General features: G+C 44.1%; 1 protein-coding gene across 1 annotated transcript; it reads right to left on the reverse strand.

Moving 5' to 3' along the window:
- Positions 1-708: 708 nt before the first annotated feature.
- Positions 709-13,072, reverse strand: LOC147329860 (uncharacterized). The gene is made up of 2 exons (XM_086290884.1): positions 13,004-13,072; positions 709-1,800 (listed from the first exon to the last, which is right to left on the reverse strand). Exons 1-2 carry the CDS (start codon positions 13,070-13,072, stop codon positions 709-711), a joined length of 1,161 nt encoding a protein of 386 aa, XP_086147010.1.
- Between the last annotated feature and the right edge of the window lie 568 nt (positions 13,073-13,640).

Here is a 13,640-nt window from a genome sequence, read left to right on the forward strand (position 1 = left end):
GGGGTGTCAGGAATCTCACAGGAGGCAACATGTGAAGAGAGAGGCTGGCACAGTGGTGTGGCTCTGGATTCCAGGCTGACTGCAGGTGAGGTTGTGGGGGTGGGAGCAGACACTGTGGTGTCGAATCTATTGAAAAACAGATTCAACTCGTCGGCTCTATTCTCACCTCCCTCAGCTCCCCTGCTGTTGGTTGGCCACTCCAGTTTCCACTCCAGCTTCCTCCTGTAATTGTCCTTAGCCTCTCTGATCTTGTCCTTTAGTAACACCTGGACCTTCCTCACCTCCTCTTTGTTGCCCCCTCTGAAAGCCCTCTTCTTGTTGTTGAGGAGGGCTTTGATGTCCTTAGTCACCCACGGCTTGTTATTTGGGTAACAATGAACAGTCTGAGCTGGAACAATGGAGTCGGTGCAGAAAGTTATGTAGTCTGTGATACACTCAGTAAGCCCACTGATGTCCTCGGCGTGAGGCTCACAATATCCATATCCAGCTGATATTATTATATTATATTATATCCAGCTGAGGCCACTGAGGCTCTTCAAGAAATCCTTTTGTTCTTTCACACCTTTGTCACCCGTTTCTGCATGCAGGTGTCAATAAAGTTGTGATCATAGTTTTTCAACATTTAGAAAGAAAGGGAGAAAACATACTGTGGCGTGAATAAGGCACGGCGGGACCACAGAGCAACGTTCAGAGCCAACTTTATTTAATTCACGTCACACCACACACACACCAACCCCTGAGTCCCCGTGTTTTAACACGGCGGGCGTGATTGCGGATGCCGTGCAGGTGCGTCCGCACGGCACCGCAAACCACGCCCCACCACATACCCCCATCGCCCGATTGAGGCCGGGGAGCAATCTGGCCGAACCTACTCCCCCCCCCCGCGAACTGGGGCGAGACTCGGCCCAAAACATTGGCGCCCCAGCCCAAGCGACGGGGAAGCGTCCATTCTGGTGGCCGCCCGCGCATCCAGCGGCAACGGCAAAGTTGGTCCGGAGGTCGGCCGCGTAGCAAGCGGACACGGCCCCACAGGCATGGCCGTGAGCTCCTGTACCCAGGCGGCTGGGCAGACGTCAGGCGCGCAGAATCGACTGGTGGCAGCGAGGCTGGACTAGCCAGCCCGCCGACCCCTGGCTTAGCGGGGCTGTCCCGCTCCTCTGCCTCCAACTCCGGCTGCGCAGGCTGCCCTGGAGCAGGGACCTCCGTCTCCTCGCACAGCTGCTCCGCCACCGCCTCCGCCACTCCCGTTTGGAGCGGCTCCCCGCACTGCGCCTCCGCCTCCAGCAGGCACAGCCCCTCGTCCACCTCTGGGTGGAGCGACTCCTCTTCCTCCGGCAGGTGTAGACCCTCGCCCGCCTCGTCCTCCGCCTCCGATTGGAGCGGCTCCTCCACCGCTCCCGGCAGGAGCAGCCCTTCACCCGGCTGCTCCTCCTCCTCCGGCAGGCTCGGACCCCCGCGTGACTCGTCCACCACCTCCGGCTGCCGAGGTGCCCCACACGGCTCCTCCACCGCTTCACTGTCCTCGGGACACACTTGTAGGGGTGGCGCCCAGGCCCAGAGCAGCGCCACCAGCTCCCCAATCCTTTCCAGGTGGCGCTCGGACCGGTCCTGTAGCTCTTCCTGCTGGCGACGCACCTCCGCCGCCTGCTCCCGCTGGGCGGCCGCCATTTTGGCCACCCTCCGGGCCAGCTCCTCCATTCCCTGGCTCCGATACGGACCCGCCGTGCCGCCTCCTGGGTTTCGGCACCAATGTGGCGTGAATAAGGCACGGCGGGACCACGGAGCAACGTTCAGAGCCAACTTTATTTAATTCACGTCACACCACACACACACCAACCCCTGAGTCCCCGTGTTTTAACACGGCGGGCGTGATTGCGGATGCCGTGCAGGTGCGTCCGCACGGCACCGCAAACCACGCCCCACCACACATACATTTAGCATGTCTTTCTAAGTGTTAGATTGCTATTTATTGACTCAGTTGGTGTATTTTCCAGGGAGAAAAACTCACTCTCAACAATCAAAATGTAAGTTACAAAGGACAGGTTTTGCATTGGGTAAGAGTGACAAGAGTTTAGTGCATGCTGCATTGGCTGATTTCAGCGGTACTATTTACACAACTACTACAGAACAAGATTAGGTGTCATGGTCAATGTTGGGTTGGATCAAAGGTCGGAGTCTTTAATTTGCACTAATGATTCTGTTTAGTTTCACTTGCAAAATTTTAACTTTATTACTACTACCACTACTACACAATGGCACATATAAATACTTATATACATATATATACTATATTATTATTATACTGTATTATATTATTATACTATATTAATAAAGTTAACTAAATGACCTTAAAACCAGTAGGAGCATAGATCAGCTGAAAAAAAACTACTGGAACAGACAATTCAAAAATAATGTTATGGCTTATTTTAAAATGGGTTTTAATAGGATTCCTCACATTCGGTGTTTAATAGGTGACTCATTATGAAGGCCTATGTGTTTGAAGTAGCAGCATCACCAGGCAAGATGTGACAAAAATAGCCAATCATCACCTGGTTAGACAGCTGTTAGAAATGGGCATAAAAATAAAAGACATATTTGATTGTGTTTCAGTGAACATTTCCATCCTGTTTATCCAACTTCCTGAGGAGTCCTGATGCATTGCTCCACTTGAACAATCCCTCCACCCTCTCTTTCTCTTGCCTGAAAATTCTGACATGCTGACCAGTTTTGTGTTTGTTTGTTTAAGTTGACCCTGTGTTCTCACAATTATTGATGTAAAAAATAAATAAATAAATAATGCCAGTAGGGAGTACACATTCCAGCAGAGACATTTATCAAAGGTTGGCTGTTAATGAAGTCACATCATTGCAGCAGAATACAAAAACTGTCAGAGACATGCAGGGACTTCAACCGAATTACTTGAAATCTGGTAAATTAACTGATGCCCTCGTCATTTGCTTTGATAATTATTTCCATTTTGACACAATCCCACTTAGAGATCATTTCCATCACATCTTTGTACTCACATTTTACGATAGGGAAAAAAATATTAGCAAACATTAATATAGTGTTGGTGACTCAATAAGTTTGATGAAAGGACCAAAAGACCTTGTGAGAGCAGGATAGCCTCTGGCAGCACTTCCTGACTTGCGCTGGTAGTCTGGTGAAAGTGTTTTCAACCTCTCAGTCACGGAATTTGGATGACTTTTACATTCGACTTGGATCCTGTGATGGAATAACACACCAGTCAGCAAGTGTGCTTTACTAGTGTATTGTGAGTTTGTGCATTCCGTGTTTTGCTGTGGGCTTGCATGTATGCATATACTGCATCTGTGTGTGTGTGCTTACAGTGGTAGCGTGAGCAGGAGTGTATGTTTTCAAAGCTTCCGTGACTTGCTAGAAAGCCCCCCTGCTGTGGTGCTGAGTGCCTCCCCTTCAGACGCATTAAAATAAGATGAGTGTGTGTGTGTGTGTGTGTGTGTGTGTGTGTGTGTGTGTGTGTGTGTGTGTGTGTCAACAGTTAGGAAGAGTTAGGAAGGAGATAGCAAAGAACAGAGAGAGTTAAAGGAAAGATTAAAGGATTGGAAACACACATCATGAGGAAGATTTTGTGTGCAGTCACACTGCACACATGCAAACACGCCTGTATGTGCGTGTGTAAAGGAACGCGTGTGCTGGATTCCCTGCGGGCCATTAAACTAAGATGAGTACCATGTTGGATAGCAGAGAAGGAGAGATAGCAGGAGAAAGAGGGAGGAGGAGTAGGAGATGTGTACATGGTTGGTAATTGGCTCTTAAGTGCAGCACGCGTCTTTACTCAAGAGCCTCTCCTCTGCGCTCCTCTCATGGCTGCTGTTTGTTGGGCTGAAAACTCCATCCACTTATCTCCACAGCCAGCAATCGCTACAACCTTAAACACACACACACTTTATCACTGACTTACATGATTTCTTTTGCTTCTCCATCCTCTTTACCTCTTACTTCCTGCTCTTTCTCTTTCTCAACTACAAAGAGCTATAGCAGGGCTAGCAGCAGATCGCTTTGTTTTCATGTACCACATCAGTGCTCAGTGATTAGCTAACTCTACCAAGCTTGGTTAGCGAGCTGCATTTATAGACACTTTAATCTGATTGAATACTAGAGTTTCAGTCACCACAACTGAAGCACAAATTATTTGTCAGAAGTTTCCATTAAAAATGCTCCTAAGGGCAAAAGTAGACAGTTATGAGGTCAGTTCAATGATATGGATTAGCTGAGAAAATGTCTATTTGACAGCTGTGTTGGCTGTTTTGACTATGTGTCAGTCAAATCAGACTTCTCTCTAATAATGCAAAGTTTCTGAATTGATTTTAATATACTTTGTATGGGCATTTCCCAATAGAGCAGTAATATAAAAGAAGTCTAATTGGATGACAGGACATTTTCAATTGTAATTAAGGCTCTTTTATTTATTTAATTTTTATGAACTGTTATTCCATGAAAGTTTCACAGTTGTAAAACTTTTTAATTCACTGGTCTTTGCTTTCATTGGAATATCAAAGGCCTGTTATTTACATAAGCAATCACCTGCCACCTGCACTATGGGAAGACAGCAAGTCAGCAAAGATGCTATTTCCAGTATAAATGTATAACAGTCCCAATTGTGTGGTGTCTCTTTAGGACAACCTCAGTTAATGTTTAATGTTAATGTTTAGTGATGTCACAAGTATGCGCCACTGCCCTCTGTAGAGTGTGGGAGAAACGTGTTTGCACACGGACACATGGACTAAGATGGACTTCATATCTTACCTCCCTAACTCAAAGTAACGTTACAGGTTGTATGAACACTGCTCGCTGCATGTCTGATAAGACAGCAGCCGTTCAACCGAGCCTTGTGAGGTTGGTGAAGAGTGTGTTTATTAAACGACAAGCACTGTGGAATTGCCACTACCAGTGTGGTTGTGAGTTTTTGATTGTCCTGCTGAGTGTTTCTGCCGCCTCCTCTCAACCACTGAAAACAACCCACGTTACAAACACCTTTTCAGTGTTTCGGGGTCAGCTTCAGGTCAGCTTCTCCACTAGACCCTAATGGAGTCCATGCCAGACCCTCTCTGTAGGCTGGTAATCCCACAACATACCAGAATATTTAGATCAATCATGAGAAACACATCTCTAAATCATTTTTTCAACAAGACCATGTGCACCCCCTTTCATGGCAAGGGTATTCCCTGGTGCTTGGATGGGCTTTTTCAGCAAGATAATAATGCTCCCTACCACAAAGCATAAACGGTTAAAAAGTCATTTGAGGACTTGACTTGACCTCCAAATTCCCCAGATGTCAATCTAATTGAGCATCTGTGAGATGTGCTGGACAAATGAGTCATGAAAGCTCCACCTCACTCGTCTGATAGGTGAGTCACAGCCCTGTTTAGCCTCCCTGTACTCTAAACAGGTACAATAGATGGCTTTATCAATTCTTAAAAATGGTTGCCAAATGCTATCGTTTTTCTTTAAAGCAAATTTACCTAGGGGTCTAAATAAAGTAACCTTAACCTTAACCAACTTACAGGACTTAAAGAATATATTACTAACATCCTGGTGCAGCTACCACAGCACACCTTTGTGGGTCTAGTGGAGTCCCTGCCTTGATGAGTGAGGGCTGTTTTGGCCCTCACTCATCAAACACAAGTAGGTAGGTGTTTTGCCTGCTCAGTCTGTCTTCCCTTTAATTGTAACTTCTATTAGATCTAACTTCATTGCTGAAGGTGTGAGATCCACTTGTTGGCTTGGGCCAAACATGCTTGGCTCCATCTGTACACCTGGCTGTGAGGAATTATGGATCAGAATCGAGTGCATAATGTGTCACATGTTTTTCCCCTCTTTGTTTCCGTGTTTTCCGTCTGTCTATGCTGCTGTTTAGAGAAACATTAAAATGATAATCTAATGCGCCTCTTCTCAGAAATAAACACATCAGATGCAGATGCACACATACAGAAACACACTAAAAACTGTACCACATCATTTCTATTCCTGGATCTGTGGCACACCTGAGTACAGTATATTACAAAGTTTGCTCGGAGCCCTGAACTTTACTTTTTCTTTCGCAGACACAGGGTGGTGACAAACACTTTAAAGTTTGTCCCCTTGGTGCCCTTAAATAACATCTGGTTAGGGCTGTTAGCATTTGTTCCAAAAACCAGGGGACCTAGCAAGCACAAAAGCATTTTGTCCATGTGCTGTGGAGAGCATCTGGTGAATAAAATTAACCAATTAAAATCTAAAATATCAGCCTCGCCTCTCTCGTAGTAATTTCACACCGACGTATCATCCTTCCAAACCCGTGGCGCTGGCTTTTGTGTCTCAAGGTTCGCAGGCATTTACATTGTCATGACACATCAGAGACATGAGTGACTGAAAAGAAAAAAACAATGGTACATGCAAGGCCAATCGAACCCATCTGAAAGTCCCACTATCCCTCCGTCTCTTCCCGTTTCCCGTTTAAAGTATTCACAGCAGAGAGATAAGCTCCTCTGCTCGGGGAGAAAGAAAGAGAGAAAGGAAAAAAAAAACCTCCTGCAATGATAAACAGCTGCTGGAGTAAAAAAAATAATATTCCTCCACAGAGTGAGAGAAAAGGCTTATGTTTATGATTTCTCAAAACAACTTTATTTCTGACCTCTCCATAATCCCCAGAAAGTCTTTCAATTAGAGAATAGCTGAGATTCCCCCTATTTTTGAGCGCCCCGCTCCAAGACAGACTGGGGAGAGAGGGAGATAATTGGCCAATAAAAATGTAAATAGGGTGGTGGAGCACACCAGCATGTGATGTGGAAAAGCTTGTGTGTGTGTGTGTGAGCGTGTGTGTGTGTGTGTGTGTGTGTGTGTGCTCGTGTGAGGGTGGGGGTGTTAGAGAGAGGAGGTTTTAGGATAATCCACTGTGACAGGTTGTGTTGGTTTTTGTTGGTTGCTAATTGGAGTTTCTTTTCTACGCAAATACCATAATACAACAGAGCCGTGATTACTGATGGGAGCTGAAGTAAATGAGATGAGGGAGGTCCAACGACAGACCCCCTCCCCTCGTGCTTCAGCTTCCCACTTGACCTGTGCGGGTGACAGCTTTAGGTAACAGGTGAAAGCCTGAGGAGTGACTTGGGCTCATGTGTTTGGTTAAAAGTTCAAATTGGGGTTACACCTCCAATTGGATTTGACAGCAAGCGATATGAGACTTTAATTAGCACTCAGATATGATCATGTTAAGTCTGGCTCCAATAAGATGATAATGTTGTACAATTACATATTTATTGTAATTTATAAAAGTAGGGAGCTTTAGAACTATTTAACCTTGGTTTAATTAAACTACAGTTTTATGAAGCTGCCACAGAAAAATATATTCTCGAGAGAAGGAAGTGGCACAGTCTGTCCCATCTTCAGAAGGACGTTCTTGACATTTTCAACCTTCTAAACATGAACTCAGTGGAATGCAAGTTCTTGTTACATTCAGCTTATTCACCCATTTACTTTCTTTTTGCTGTTTAATTGATGCCATGTTGAGGCAAAATTATTATTTATTTATTATTTAACAATTACTCTATAAACTTTATCAACAACGGGATGGAAGAAAGTCCACCTCTTGAGTTCTTTGGCTGGTAACACCACTTGGTATACTATAAGCTCTCGAGACTCACATTAAAACTTGGCCTATCACGTGAGGTAGTAGAGACAAGATCACAATTCTTCTTCTCCTATCAGTTGTTCCCTTTAAGAGTCACCACAGTGGATCATCTGCTTCAACCTAATCCCAACCCGACAATTCTTCACTACATCCATGAATCTCCTCTGAGGTCTTCCTCTTTTCCTTCTGCCTGGTAGTTCCATCTTCAACATCATGTGTCCATTGTATCCACTACCTCTTCTCTGTCCAGGCTATCTCAACCTTGCCTCTCTAACTTTGTCTCCAAGGGACTTAACCTCAGCTGTATCTCTGTAATCCTTTCCATTCTGGTCACTCTCAATGAAAAATGAGCACTTGACACCTCCAGCTTGGCCATCTTTCTTTTTGTCAATGCCACTGTCTCCAGACCACACATCGTAACAGGTATCACTAACATCTTGTAAGTCTTCTTTTTCACACTTGCTGCTATGCTACTGTCACAAATCACCCCTGATACGGAGCCTGGAGAGCCTGGAGAAGTGTGAGCATCATTTGACCTTTTTTGGAAGAGTGATCATCCAAAATAAATTCAAACTTGTGCACTCAATTCTTGTTTTTTAAAATCATTAAAGATAAATGCTGCGCGATCATTCAAACAGTTCAGAAAATTTGTTAAAAGCCATAAATTACTATGGCATTCATAGCCGTGATGAGTCTATAAAGCCACAATTGTACAGGAGACACAGGTGCTGAGACTTCAAATCGAATATTCCTCAATATTTGCTGTGTTTAGGCACCAGTTTCCCTACATTTATTATGTACTTTTCAGTCTTCAAATTGGTGTAAAGAAGAGTTATTATTGCAGCTTTCAAGAAAACATTTAAAATGCAAATGAATCCATTTGTTTTCTCACATAAGGTTTGAGAAGAAAAAAAGCTGTTACCAGCAAGCCTGTTTTAAGTATAGAGCGAGAGCTGTGTGGCAATTAGGGTAGCGACTGGAAGCAGGGAGCACAGCTATCCTTAACAGATCTAAAGTTAAACTAAACCTAACAGCACTAATGACATTTATAAATGGCAGTTTTAAATTATGGGTTGTGTAGATGTAAATTGGTAACCTTTAAAGGAAGGTGGATTTCTTTTTTAACCTTTGGACAGATCAGTTGGGCCCGCTACGCTAACCTAAGCTAACTTATTCCTGGCTGTCTGGAATACAGTGAATAACTGTGTTCCCAGTGAGATGAATATAATGAAAGAAATGTGACTTCAAGGATGCAGTTATTAGGAATGGGTACTGATAAGATTTTCACAATTCCGATTCCATTTTCGATTCTGTTTAACGATTCGATTCTTTATCGAATTTAAAAAAGGAGAACACTAAGGTCGATTAGCTTAGAACTTTGTTTTATATCTTCTCTTTGAACAAGATAGAAATTTAGGAGTAACATGGCCTTACAAACCCAACAGTGAGATCTTAAGAGATCCAGCCTACGGCTCTTCAATGGGGTGTCACAGGGTCCACGGGGAAAAAAAATTGTAAATGTAAAATAATAAAATAAATATTCTTCTGTAGCAATAACAAAGTATAACATCAATTATTCTTTAGCAACTACACAAGAATATCCAGTAATGTCCCTGCCTACAATTAAACACATTCACTTACCGAAAATCGGGGGCACCTGCTGTGGCAAATGGGTGCAAGCCTTTTACCACAAACTTAGTCACTGCTTGGTGACATTTGTCTATCCTGGCCTGAAAGGAGACGCTACCGGTAGACTGCAGCGAGAACTGCCAGCATCTGAGCCAGACTCTGTCTGTCTCTCTCATCATGGTCACCTAAACGCACAGTAATGGCAGGTTTTGTAATAAAGCAGATCGCGCTAACATAATATGCACTGTTAGTTGATTATTTACCTGCCGCATTAACGGGAGAGGACGTGCAAACGTTACCGCTGCTGCTGGGTTGAGATTCACGAGTCCGGAGCGGAATTAAAAACACGACATTCATTTAAGGTCATTGCGTGTTTTGTGAGCAAATGCTTTTGCATATTCGTAGTGTTTCCTCCCTTAAATGAAATATCCACTTTGCAAGTATTGGAAGTTGCCCTGTTTTCATCCGTTCTCGTAAAGTATAACCAAACTTTTGAGCGTTTGAGCCACTTAGGCGCCGTGTTTCCTGCCAGGTAAATGACGCTCCGCAACGTGGTGACGTCATTCGGGGCGACTGGAATCGATAAGGGAATCGTTTGCAAAAATGGCAAACGATTCCAACGAATTGAAACAGTGGGAACCGGTTCTCAACAAGAACCGGTTTTCGATACCCATCCCTAGCAGTTATCTATGCAGGTCTCATGTCTGTGTAGGTTCTCTGTCGTCTAGGTCATGGTAGTCTAAGGAGCTTGGAAAGAAAGCAACTAGACTTTACTTTATTTTACCTCTCATCAGAGAAGCTTCTTCAGTTCTACAACTAAGTGGTGGAGAGTCCCAGGTATTTAAACCCGGGTGGGGATTGTCCCTTAAGAGGTTCATTACCCACTATTAATCATATAAGTCTTCACATGAGTCAAGGTGTAATATAAGGCGTGGGTTATCAGAGGTTTTGGGTGAAACCACATGAGACCTTGCCTCACCTTATCCCACTGAGGTCATCTGATGCAAAATATGAGTGTGGGATGAGAACCCTGGAAAGGGATCTAAAAACAACATTGTAGGTGGAAGACAGTTGGTGTCGTAAACCACCACCTCTGGCCAATGATGGTCGTTCATGGTGGACATGGTAGGCTTCTTTCACTCCTATTTCAAACCATCTGTCTTCTCCATCCAAAATGTGAACATTGGCGTCCTTGAAAGAGGATGCCCATGTACCCTTTAGATGCAGATGTACAATTTAGCCCTGTCCTGTTGAGGTGGCTTTTCTATGTTGTGCCATGCATTTTACGAAGTGGATGTTTGGTTTCTCCAATGTAGAGGTCGAAGCACTCTTTGCTGCTCTGCACAGCATACATTATGTTGCTTAACTTGTGCTTGGGAGTTTTGTCATTGGGATGAACCAGTTTTTCTCTGAGGGTGTGGCTGCTTTTAAAGTGTACTGGGATGTTGTTCTTGAAGAAAATTCTCCAGAGTTTCTCTGACAAACCTGTTACATAAGAGATGACAGTGTTGTTATATTTGTCAGTCTGTTTCTCCCTAGTTAGTGTCTTCTTTACCATGTATCTTCACTGATATGATGAAGGCCCACTTGGGATAACCACATTCTTTACATGTGTGTGTTCTTTTTCTTTTCTTTCTGCCTTAGAAAGAACATTTTCTAGCTGATGATAGGGTCTTGATCACCTCAAGTTTGTGTTCCAGAGGGTGGTGGGAGTCACAGAGTAGGTACTGGTCTATGGGTCTGGATTTCTGCTAAACTTCATTGCTGAGGTTTCCATCCTCCTCGATGTGCACAGCACACTGCAGACACGGCAAACTATTATAATTCATATCTTTCTTGGTGAACTTTACATTTCTACCTACTGCGTTGAACTACGGTGGCTTGCAAAAGTATTCGGTCCCCTTGAACTTTCGCACATTTTGTCTCATTACAGCCACAAACATGAATCAATTTTATTGGAATTCCACGTGAAAGACCAAAACAAAGTGGTGCACACGTGAGAAGTGGAACGAGAATCATACATCATTCCAAAACATGTTTTACAAATAAATAACTGAAATTATTATTCAGTAATTATTCAGCCCCCTGAGTCAATACTTTGTAGAACCACCTTTTGCTGCAATTACAGCTGCCAGTCTTTTAGGGTCTGTCTCTACCAGCGTTGCACATCTACAGACTGAAATCTTTGCCCATTCTTCTTTGCAAAACAGCTCCAGCTCAGTCAGATTAGATGGACAGCCTTTGTGAACAGCAGTTTTCAGATCTTGCCACAGATTCTTGATTGGATTTAGATCTGGACTTTGACTGGACCGTTCTAACACATGGATATGTTTTGTTTTAAACCATTCCATTGTTGCCCTGGCTTTATGTTTAGGGTCATTGTCCTGCTGGAAGGTGAACCTCCGCCCCAGTCTCAAGTCTTTTGCAGACTCCAAGAGGTTTTCTTCCAAGATTGCTCTATATTTGGCTCCATCCATCTTCCCATCAACTCTGACCAGCTTCCTGTCCCTGCTGAAGAGAAGCGCCCCCAGAGTGTGATGCTGCCACCACCATATCTGACAGTGGGGATGGTGTGTTCAGAGTGATGTGCAGTGTTAGTTTTCTGCCACACATAGCGTTTTGCATTTTGGCCAAAAAGTTCCATTTTGGTCTCATCTGACCAGAGCAGCTTCTTCCACATGTTTGCTGTGTCCCCCACATGGCTTGTGGCAAACTGCAAACGGGACTTCTTATGGTTTTCTGTTAACAATGGCTTTCTTCTTGCCGCTGTTCCATAAAGTCCAACTTTGTGCAGTGCACGACTAATAGTTGTTCTGTGGACAGATTCCCCCACCTGAGCTGTAGATCTCTGCAGCTCATCCAGAGTCACTATGGGCCTCTTGGCTGCATTTCTGATCAGCGCTCTCCTTGTTCGGCCTGTGAGTTCAGGTGGACGGCCTTGTCTTGGTAGGTTTACAGTTGTGCCATACTCCTTCCATTTCTGAATGATCGCTTGAACAGTGCTCCATGGGATGTTCAAGGCTTGGGAAATCTTTTTGTAGCCTAAGCCTGCTTTAAATTTCTCAATAACTTTATCCCTGACCTGTCTGGTGTGTTCTTTGGACTTAATGGTGTTGTTGCTCCCAATATTCTCTTAGACAACCTCTGAGGCCGTCACAGAGCAGCTGTATTTGTACTGACATTAGATTACACACAGGTGCACTGTGTTTAGTCATTAGCACTCATCAGGCAATGTCTATGGGCAACTGACTGCATTCAGACCAAAGGGGGCTGAATAATTACACACACCCCACTTTGCAGTTATTTATTTGTAAAAAATGTTTGGAATCATGTATGATTTTCGTTCCTCTTCTCATGTGTGCACCACTTTGTGTTGGTCTTTCACGTGGCATTCCAATAAAATTGATTCATGTTTGTGGCTGTAATGTGACAAAATGTGGAAAAGTTCAAGGGGGCCGAATACTTTTGCAAGCCACTGTATTTCTTGGGTTTTGATTATGACCTAGCGCCAGTGGCTAGTTGCTGTCCCTCTGAAAGAGCCAAGACCCAACAGCTGCCTCAGTCCTGTCTCAACCTGAACTCTCTCTCCAGTTTATTGTTGAAGTCACCTAATATTCATGGTGTGCATGTATCTTACAAACTTACGTAGCTTAGAGAGGGATGTCTGGGAGTACAATGGAGCCTGCACTATCTGCACTCAAAACAAGATGGCCCACACAGTACCTGCAGGACTCTTAAACCCTTTAGCTGTTCCTTGTCGACCGTGGTTCCAAACAGGGTGATGTTGGACATCCCTTGACGAACAGTGATGTGCTATCATAGGATATTCCTAACTCTTCAGGTAACAGAGTCATTCTAACTACTGTCAATCGTTTCTCCAAGGCAGTTCACCTGATTGCCCTGCCCTGGTATCCACCAACCAATCAAACTGGAGCTCCAACCTACCTAGGTTGAGTATGCTCACAACTCCCTCACATCCTCTGCCGGCACATTTCCTTTCAAGGCCAGCCTTGGTTATCAGCTGACATTATTTCCACTCCAAGAATCAAGAATGAACTCAAGAATGAACTCAGGGTGCCTTCCATCCAGCTCCATCTCTGTCATTGCCGCCACCTGTGAAGGTCCACCAAATCCATTCTCTGTCTCCCGGAAAAATCTAAAAAAAACCTTTCTCTTTCTTTTTAATCAAAGTAATAGAGTTTGGAAATACTATATTGCACAGAATTAAATGCATAATCCTGCCTTAAAGTAGTCAAATTATTAACAGGTTTTTGGATTAGTTTTGTAAACACAAACACTCAAAACCCATTTAATAGCAGAAAGAAACCAAACTAAAGACAGTGTCATAAAAAGTAGCTAG

Source organism: Aulonocara sp. 'chitande type north' Nkhata Bay, linkage group LG5 (genome assembly GCF_057382095.1).
Source record: "Aulonocara sp. 'chitande type north' Nkhata Bay isolate Kocher_YH1m ecotype deep benthic linkage group LG5, A_spYH_male_GT1.1, whole genome shotgun sequence".
Classification (NCBI taxonomy): domain Eukaryota; kingdom Metazoa; phylum Chordata; class Actinopteri; order Cichliformes; family Cichlidae; genus Aulonocara; species Aulonocara sp. 'chitande type north' Nkhata Bay.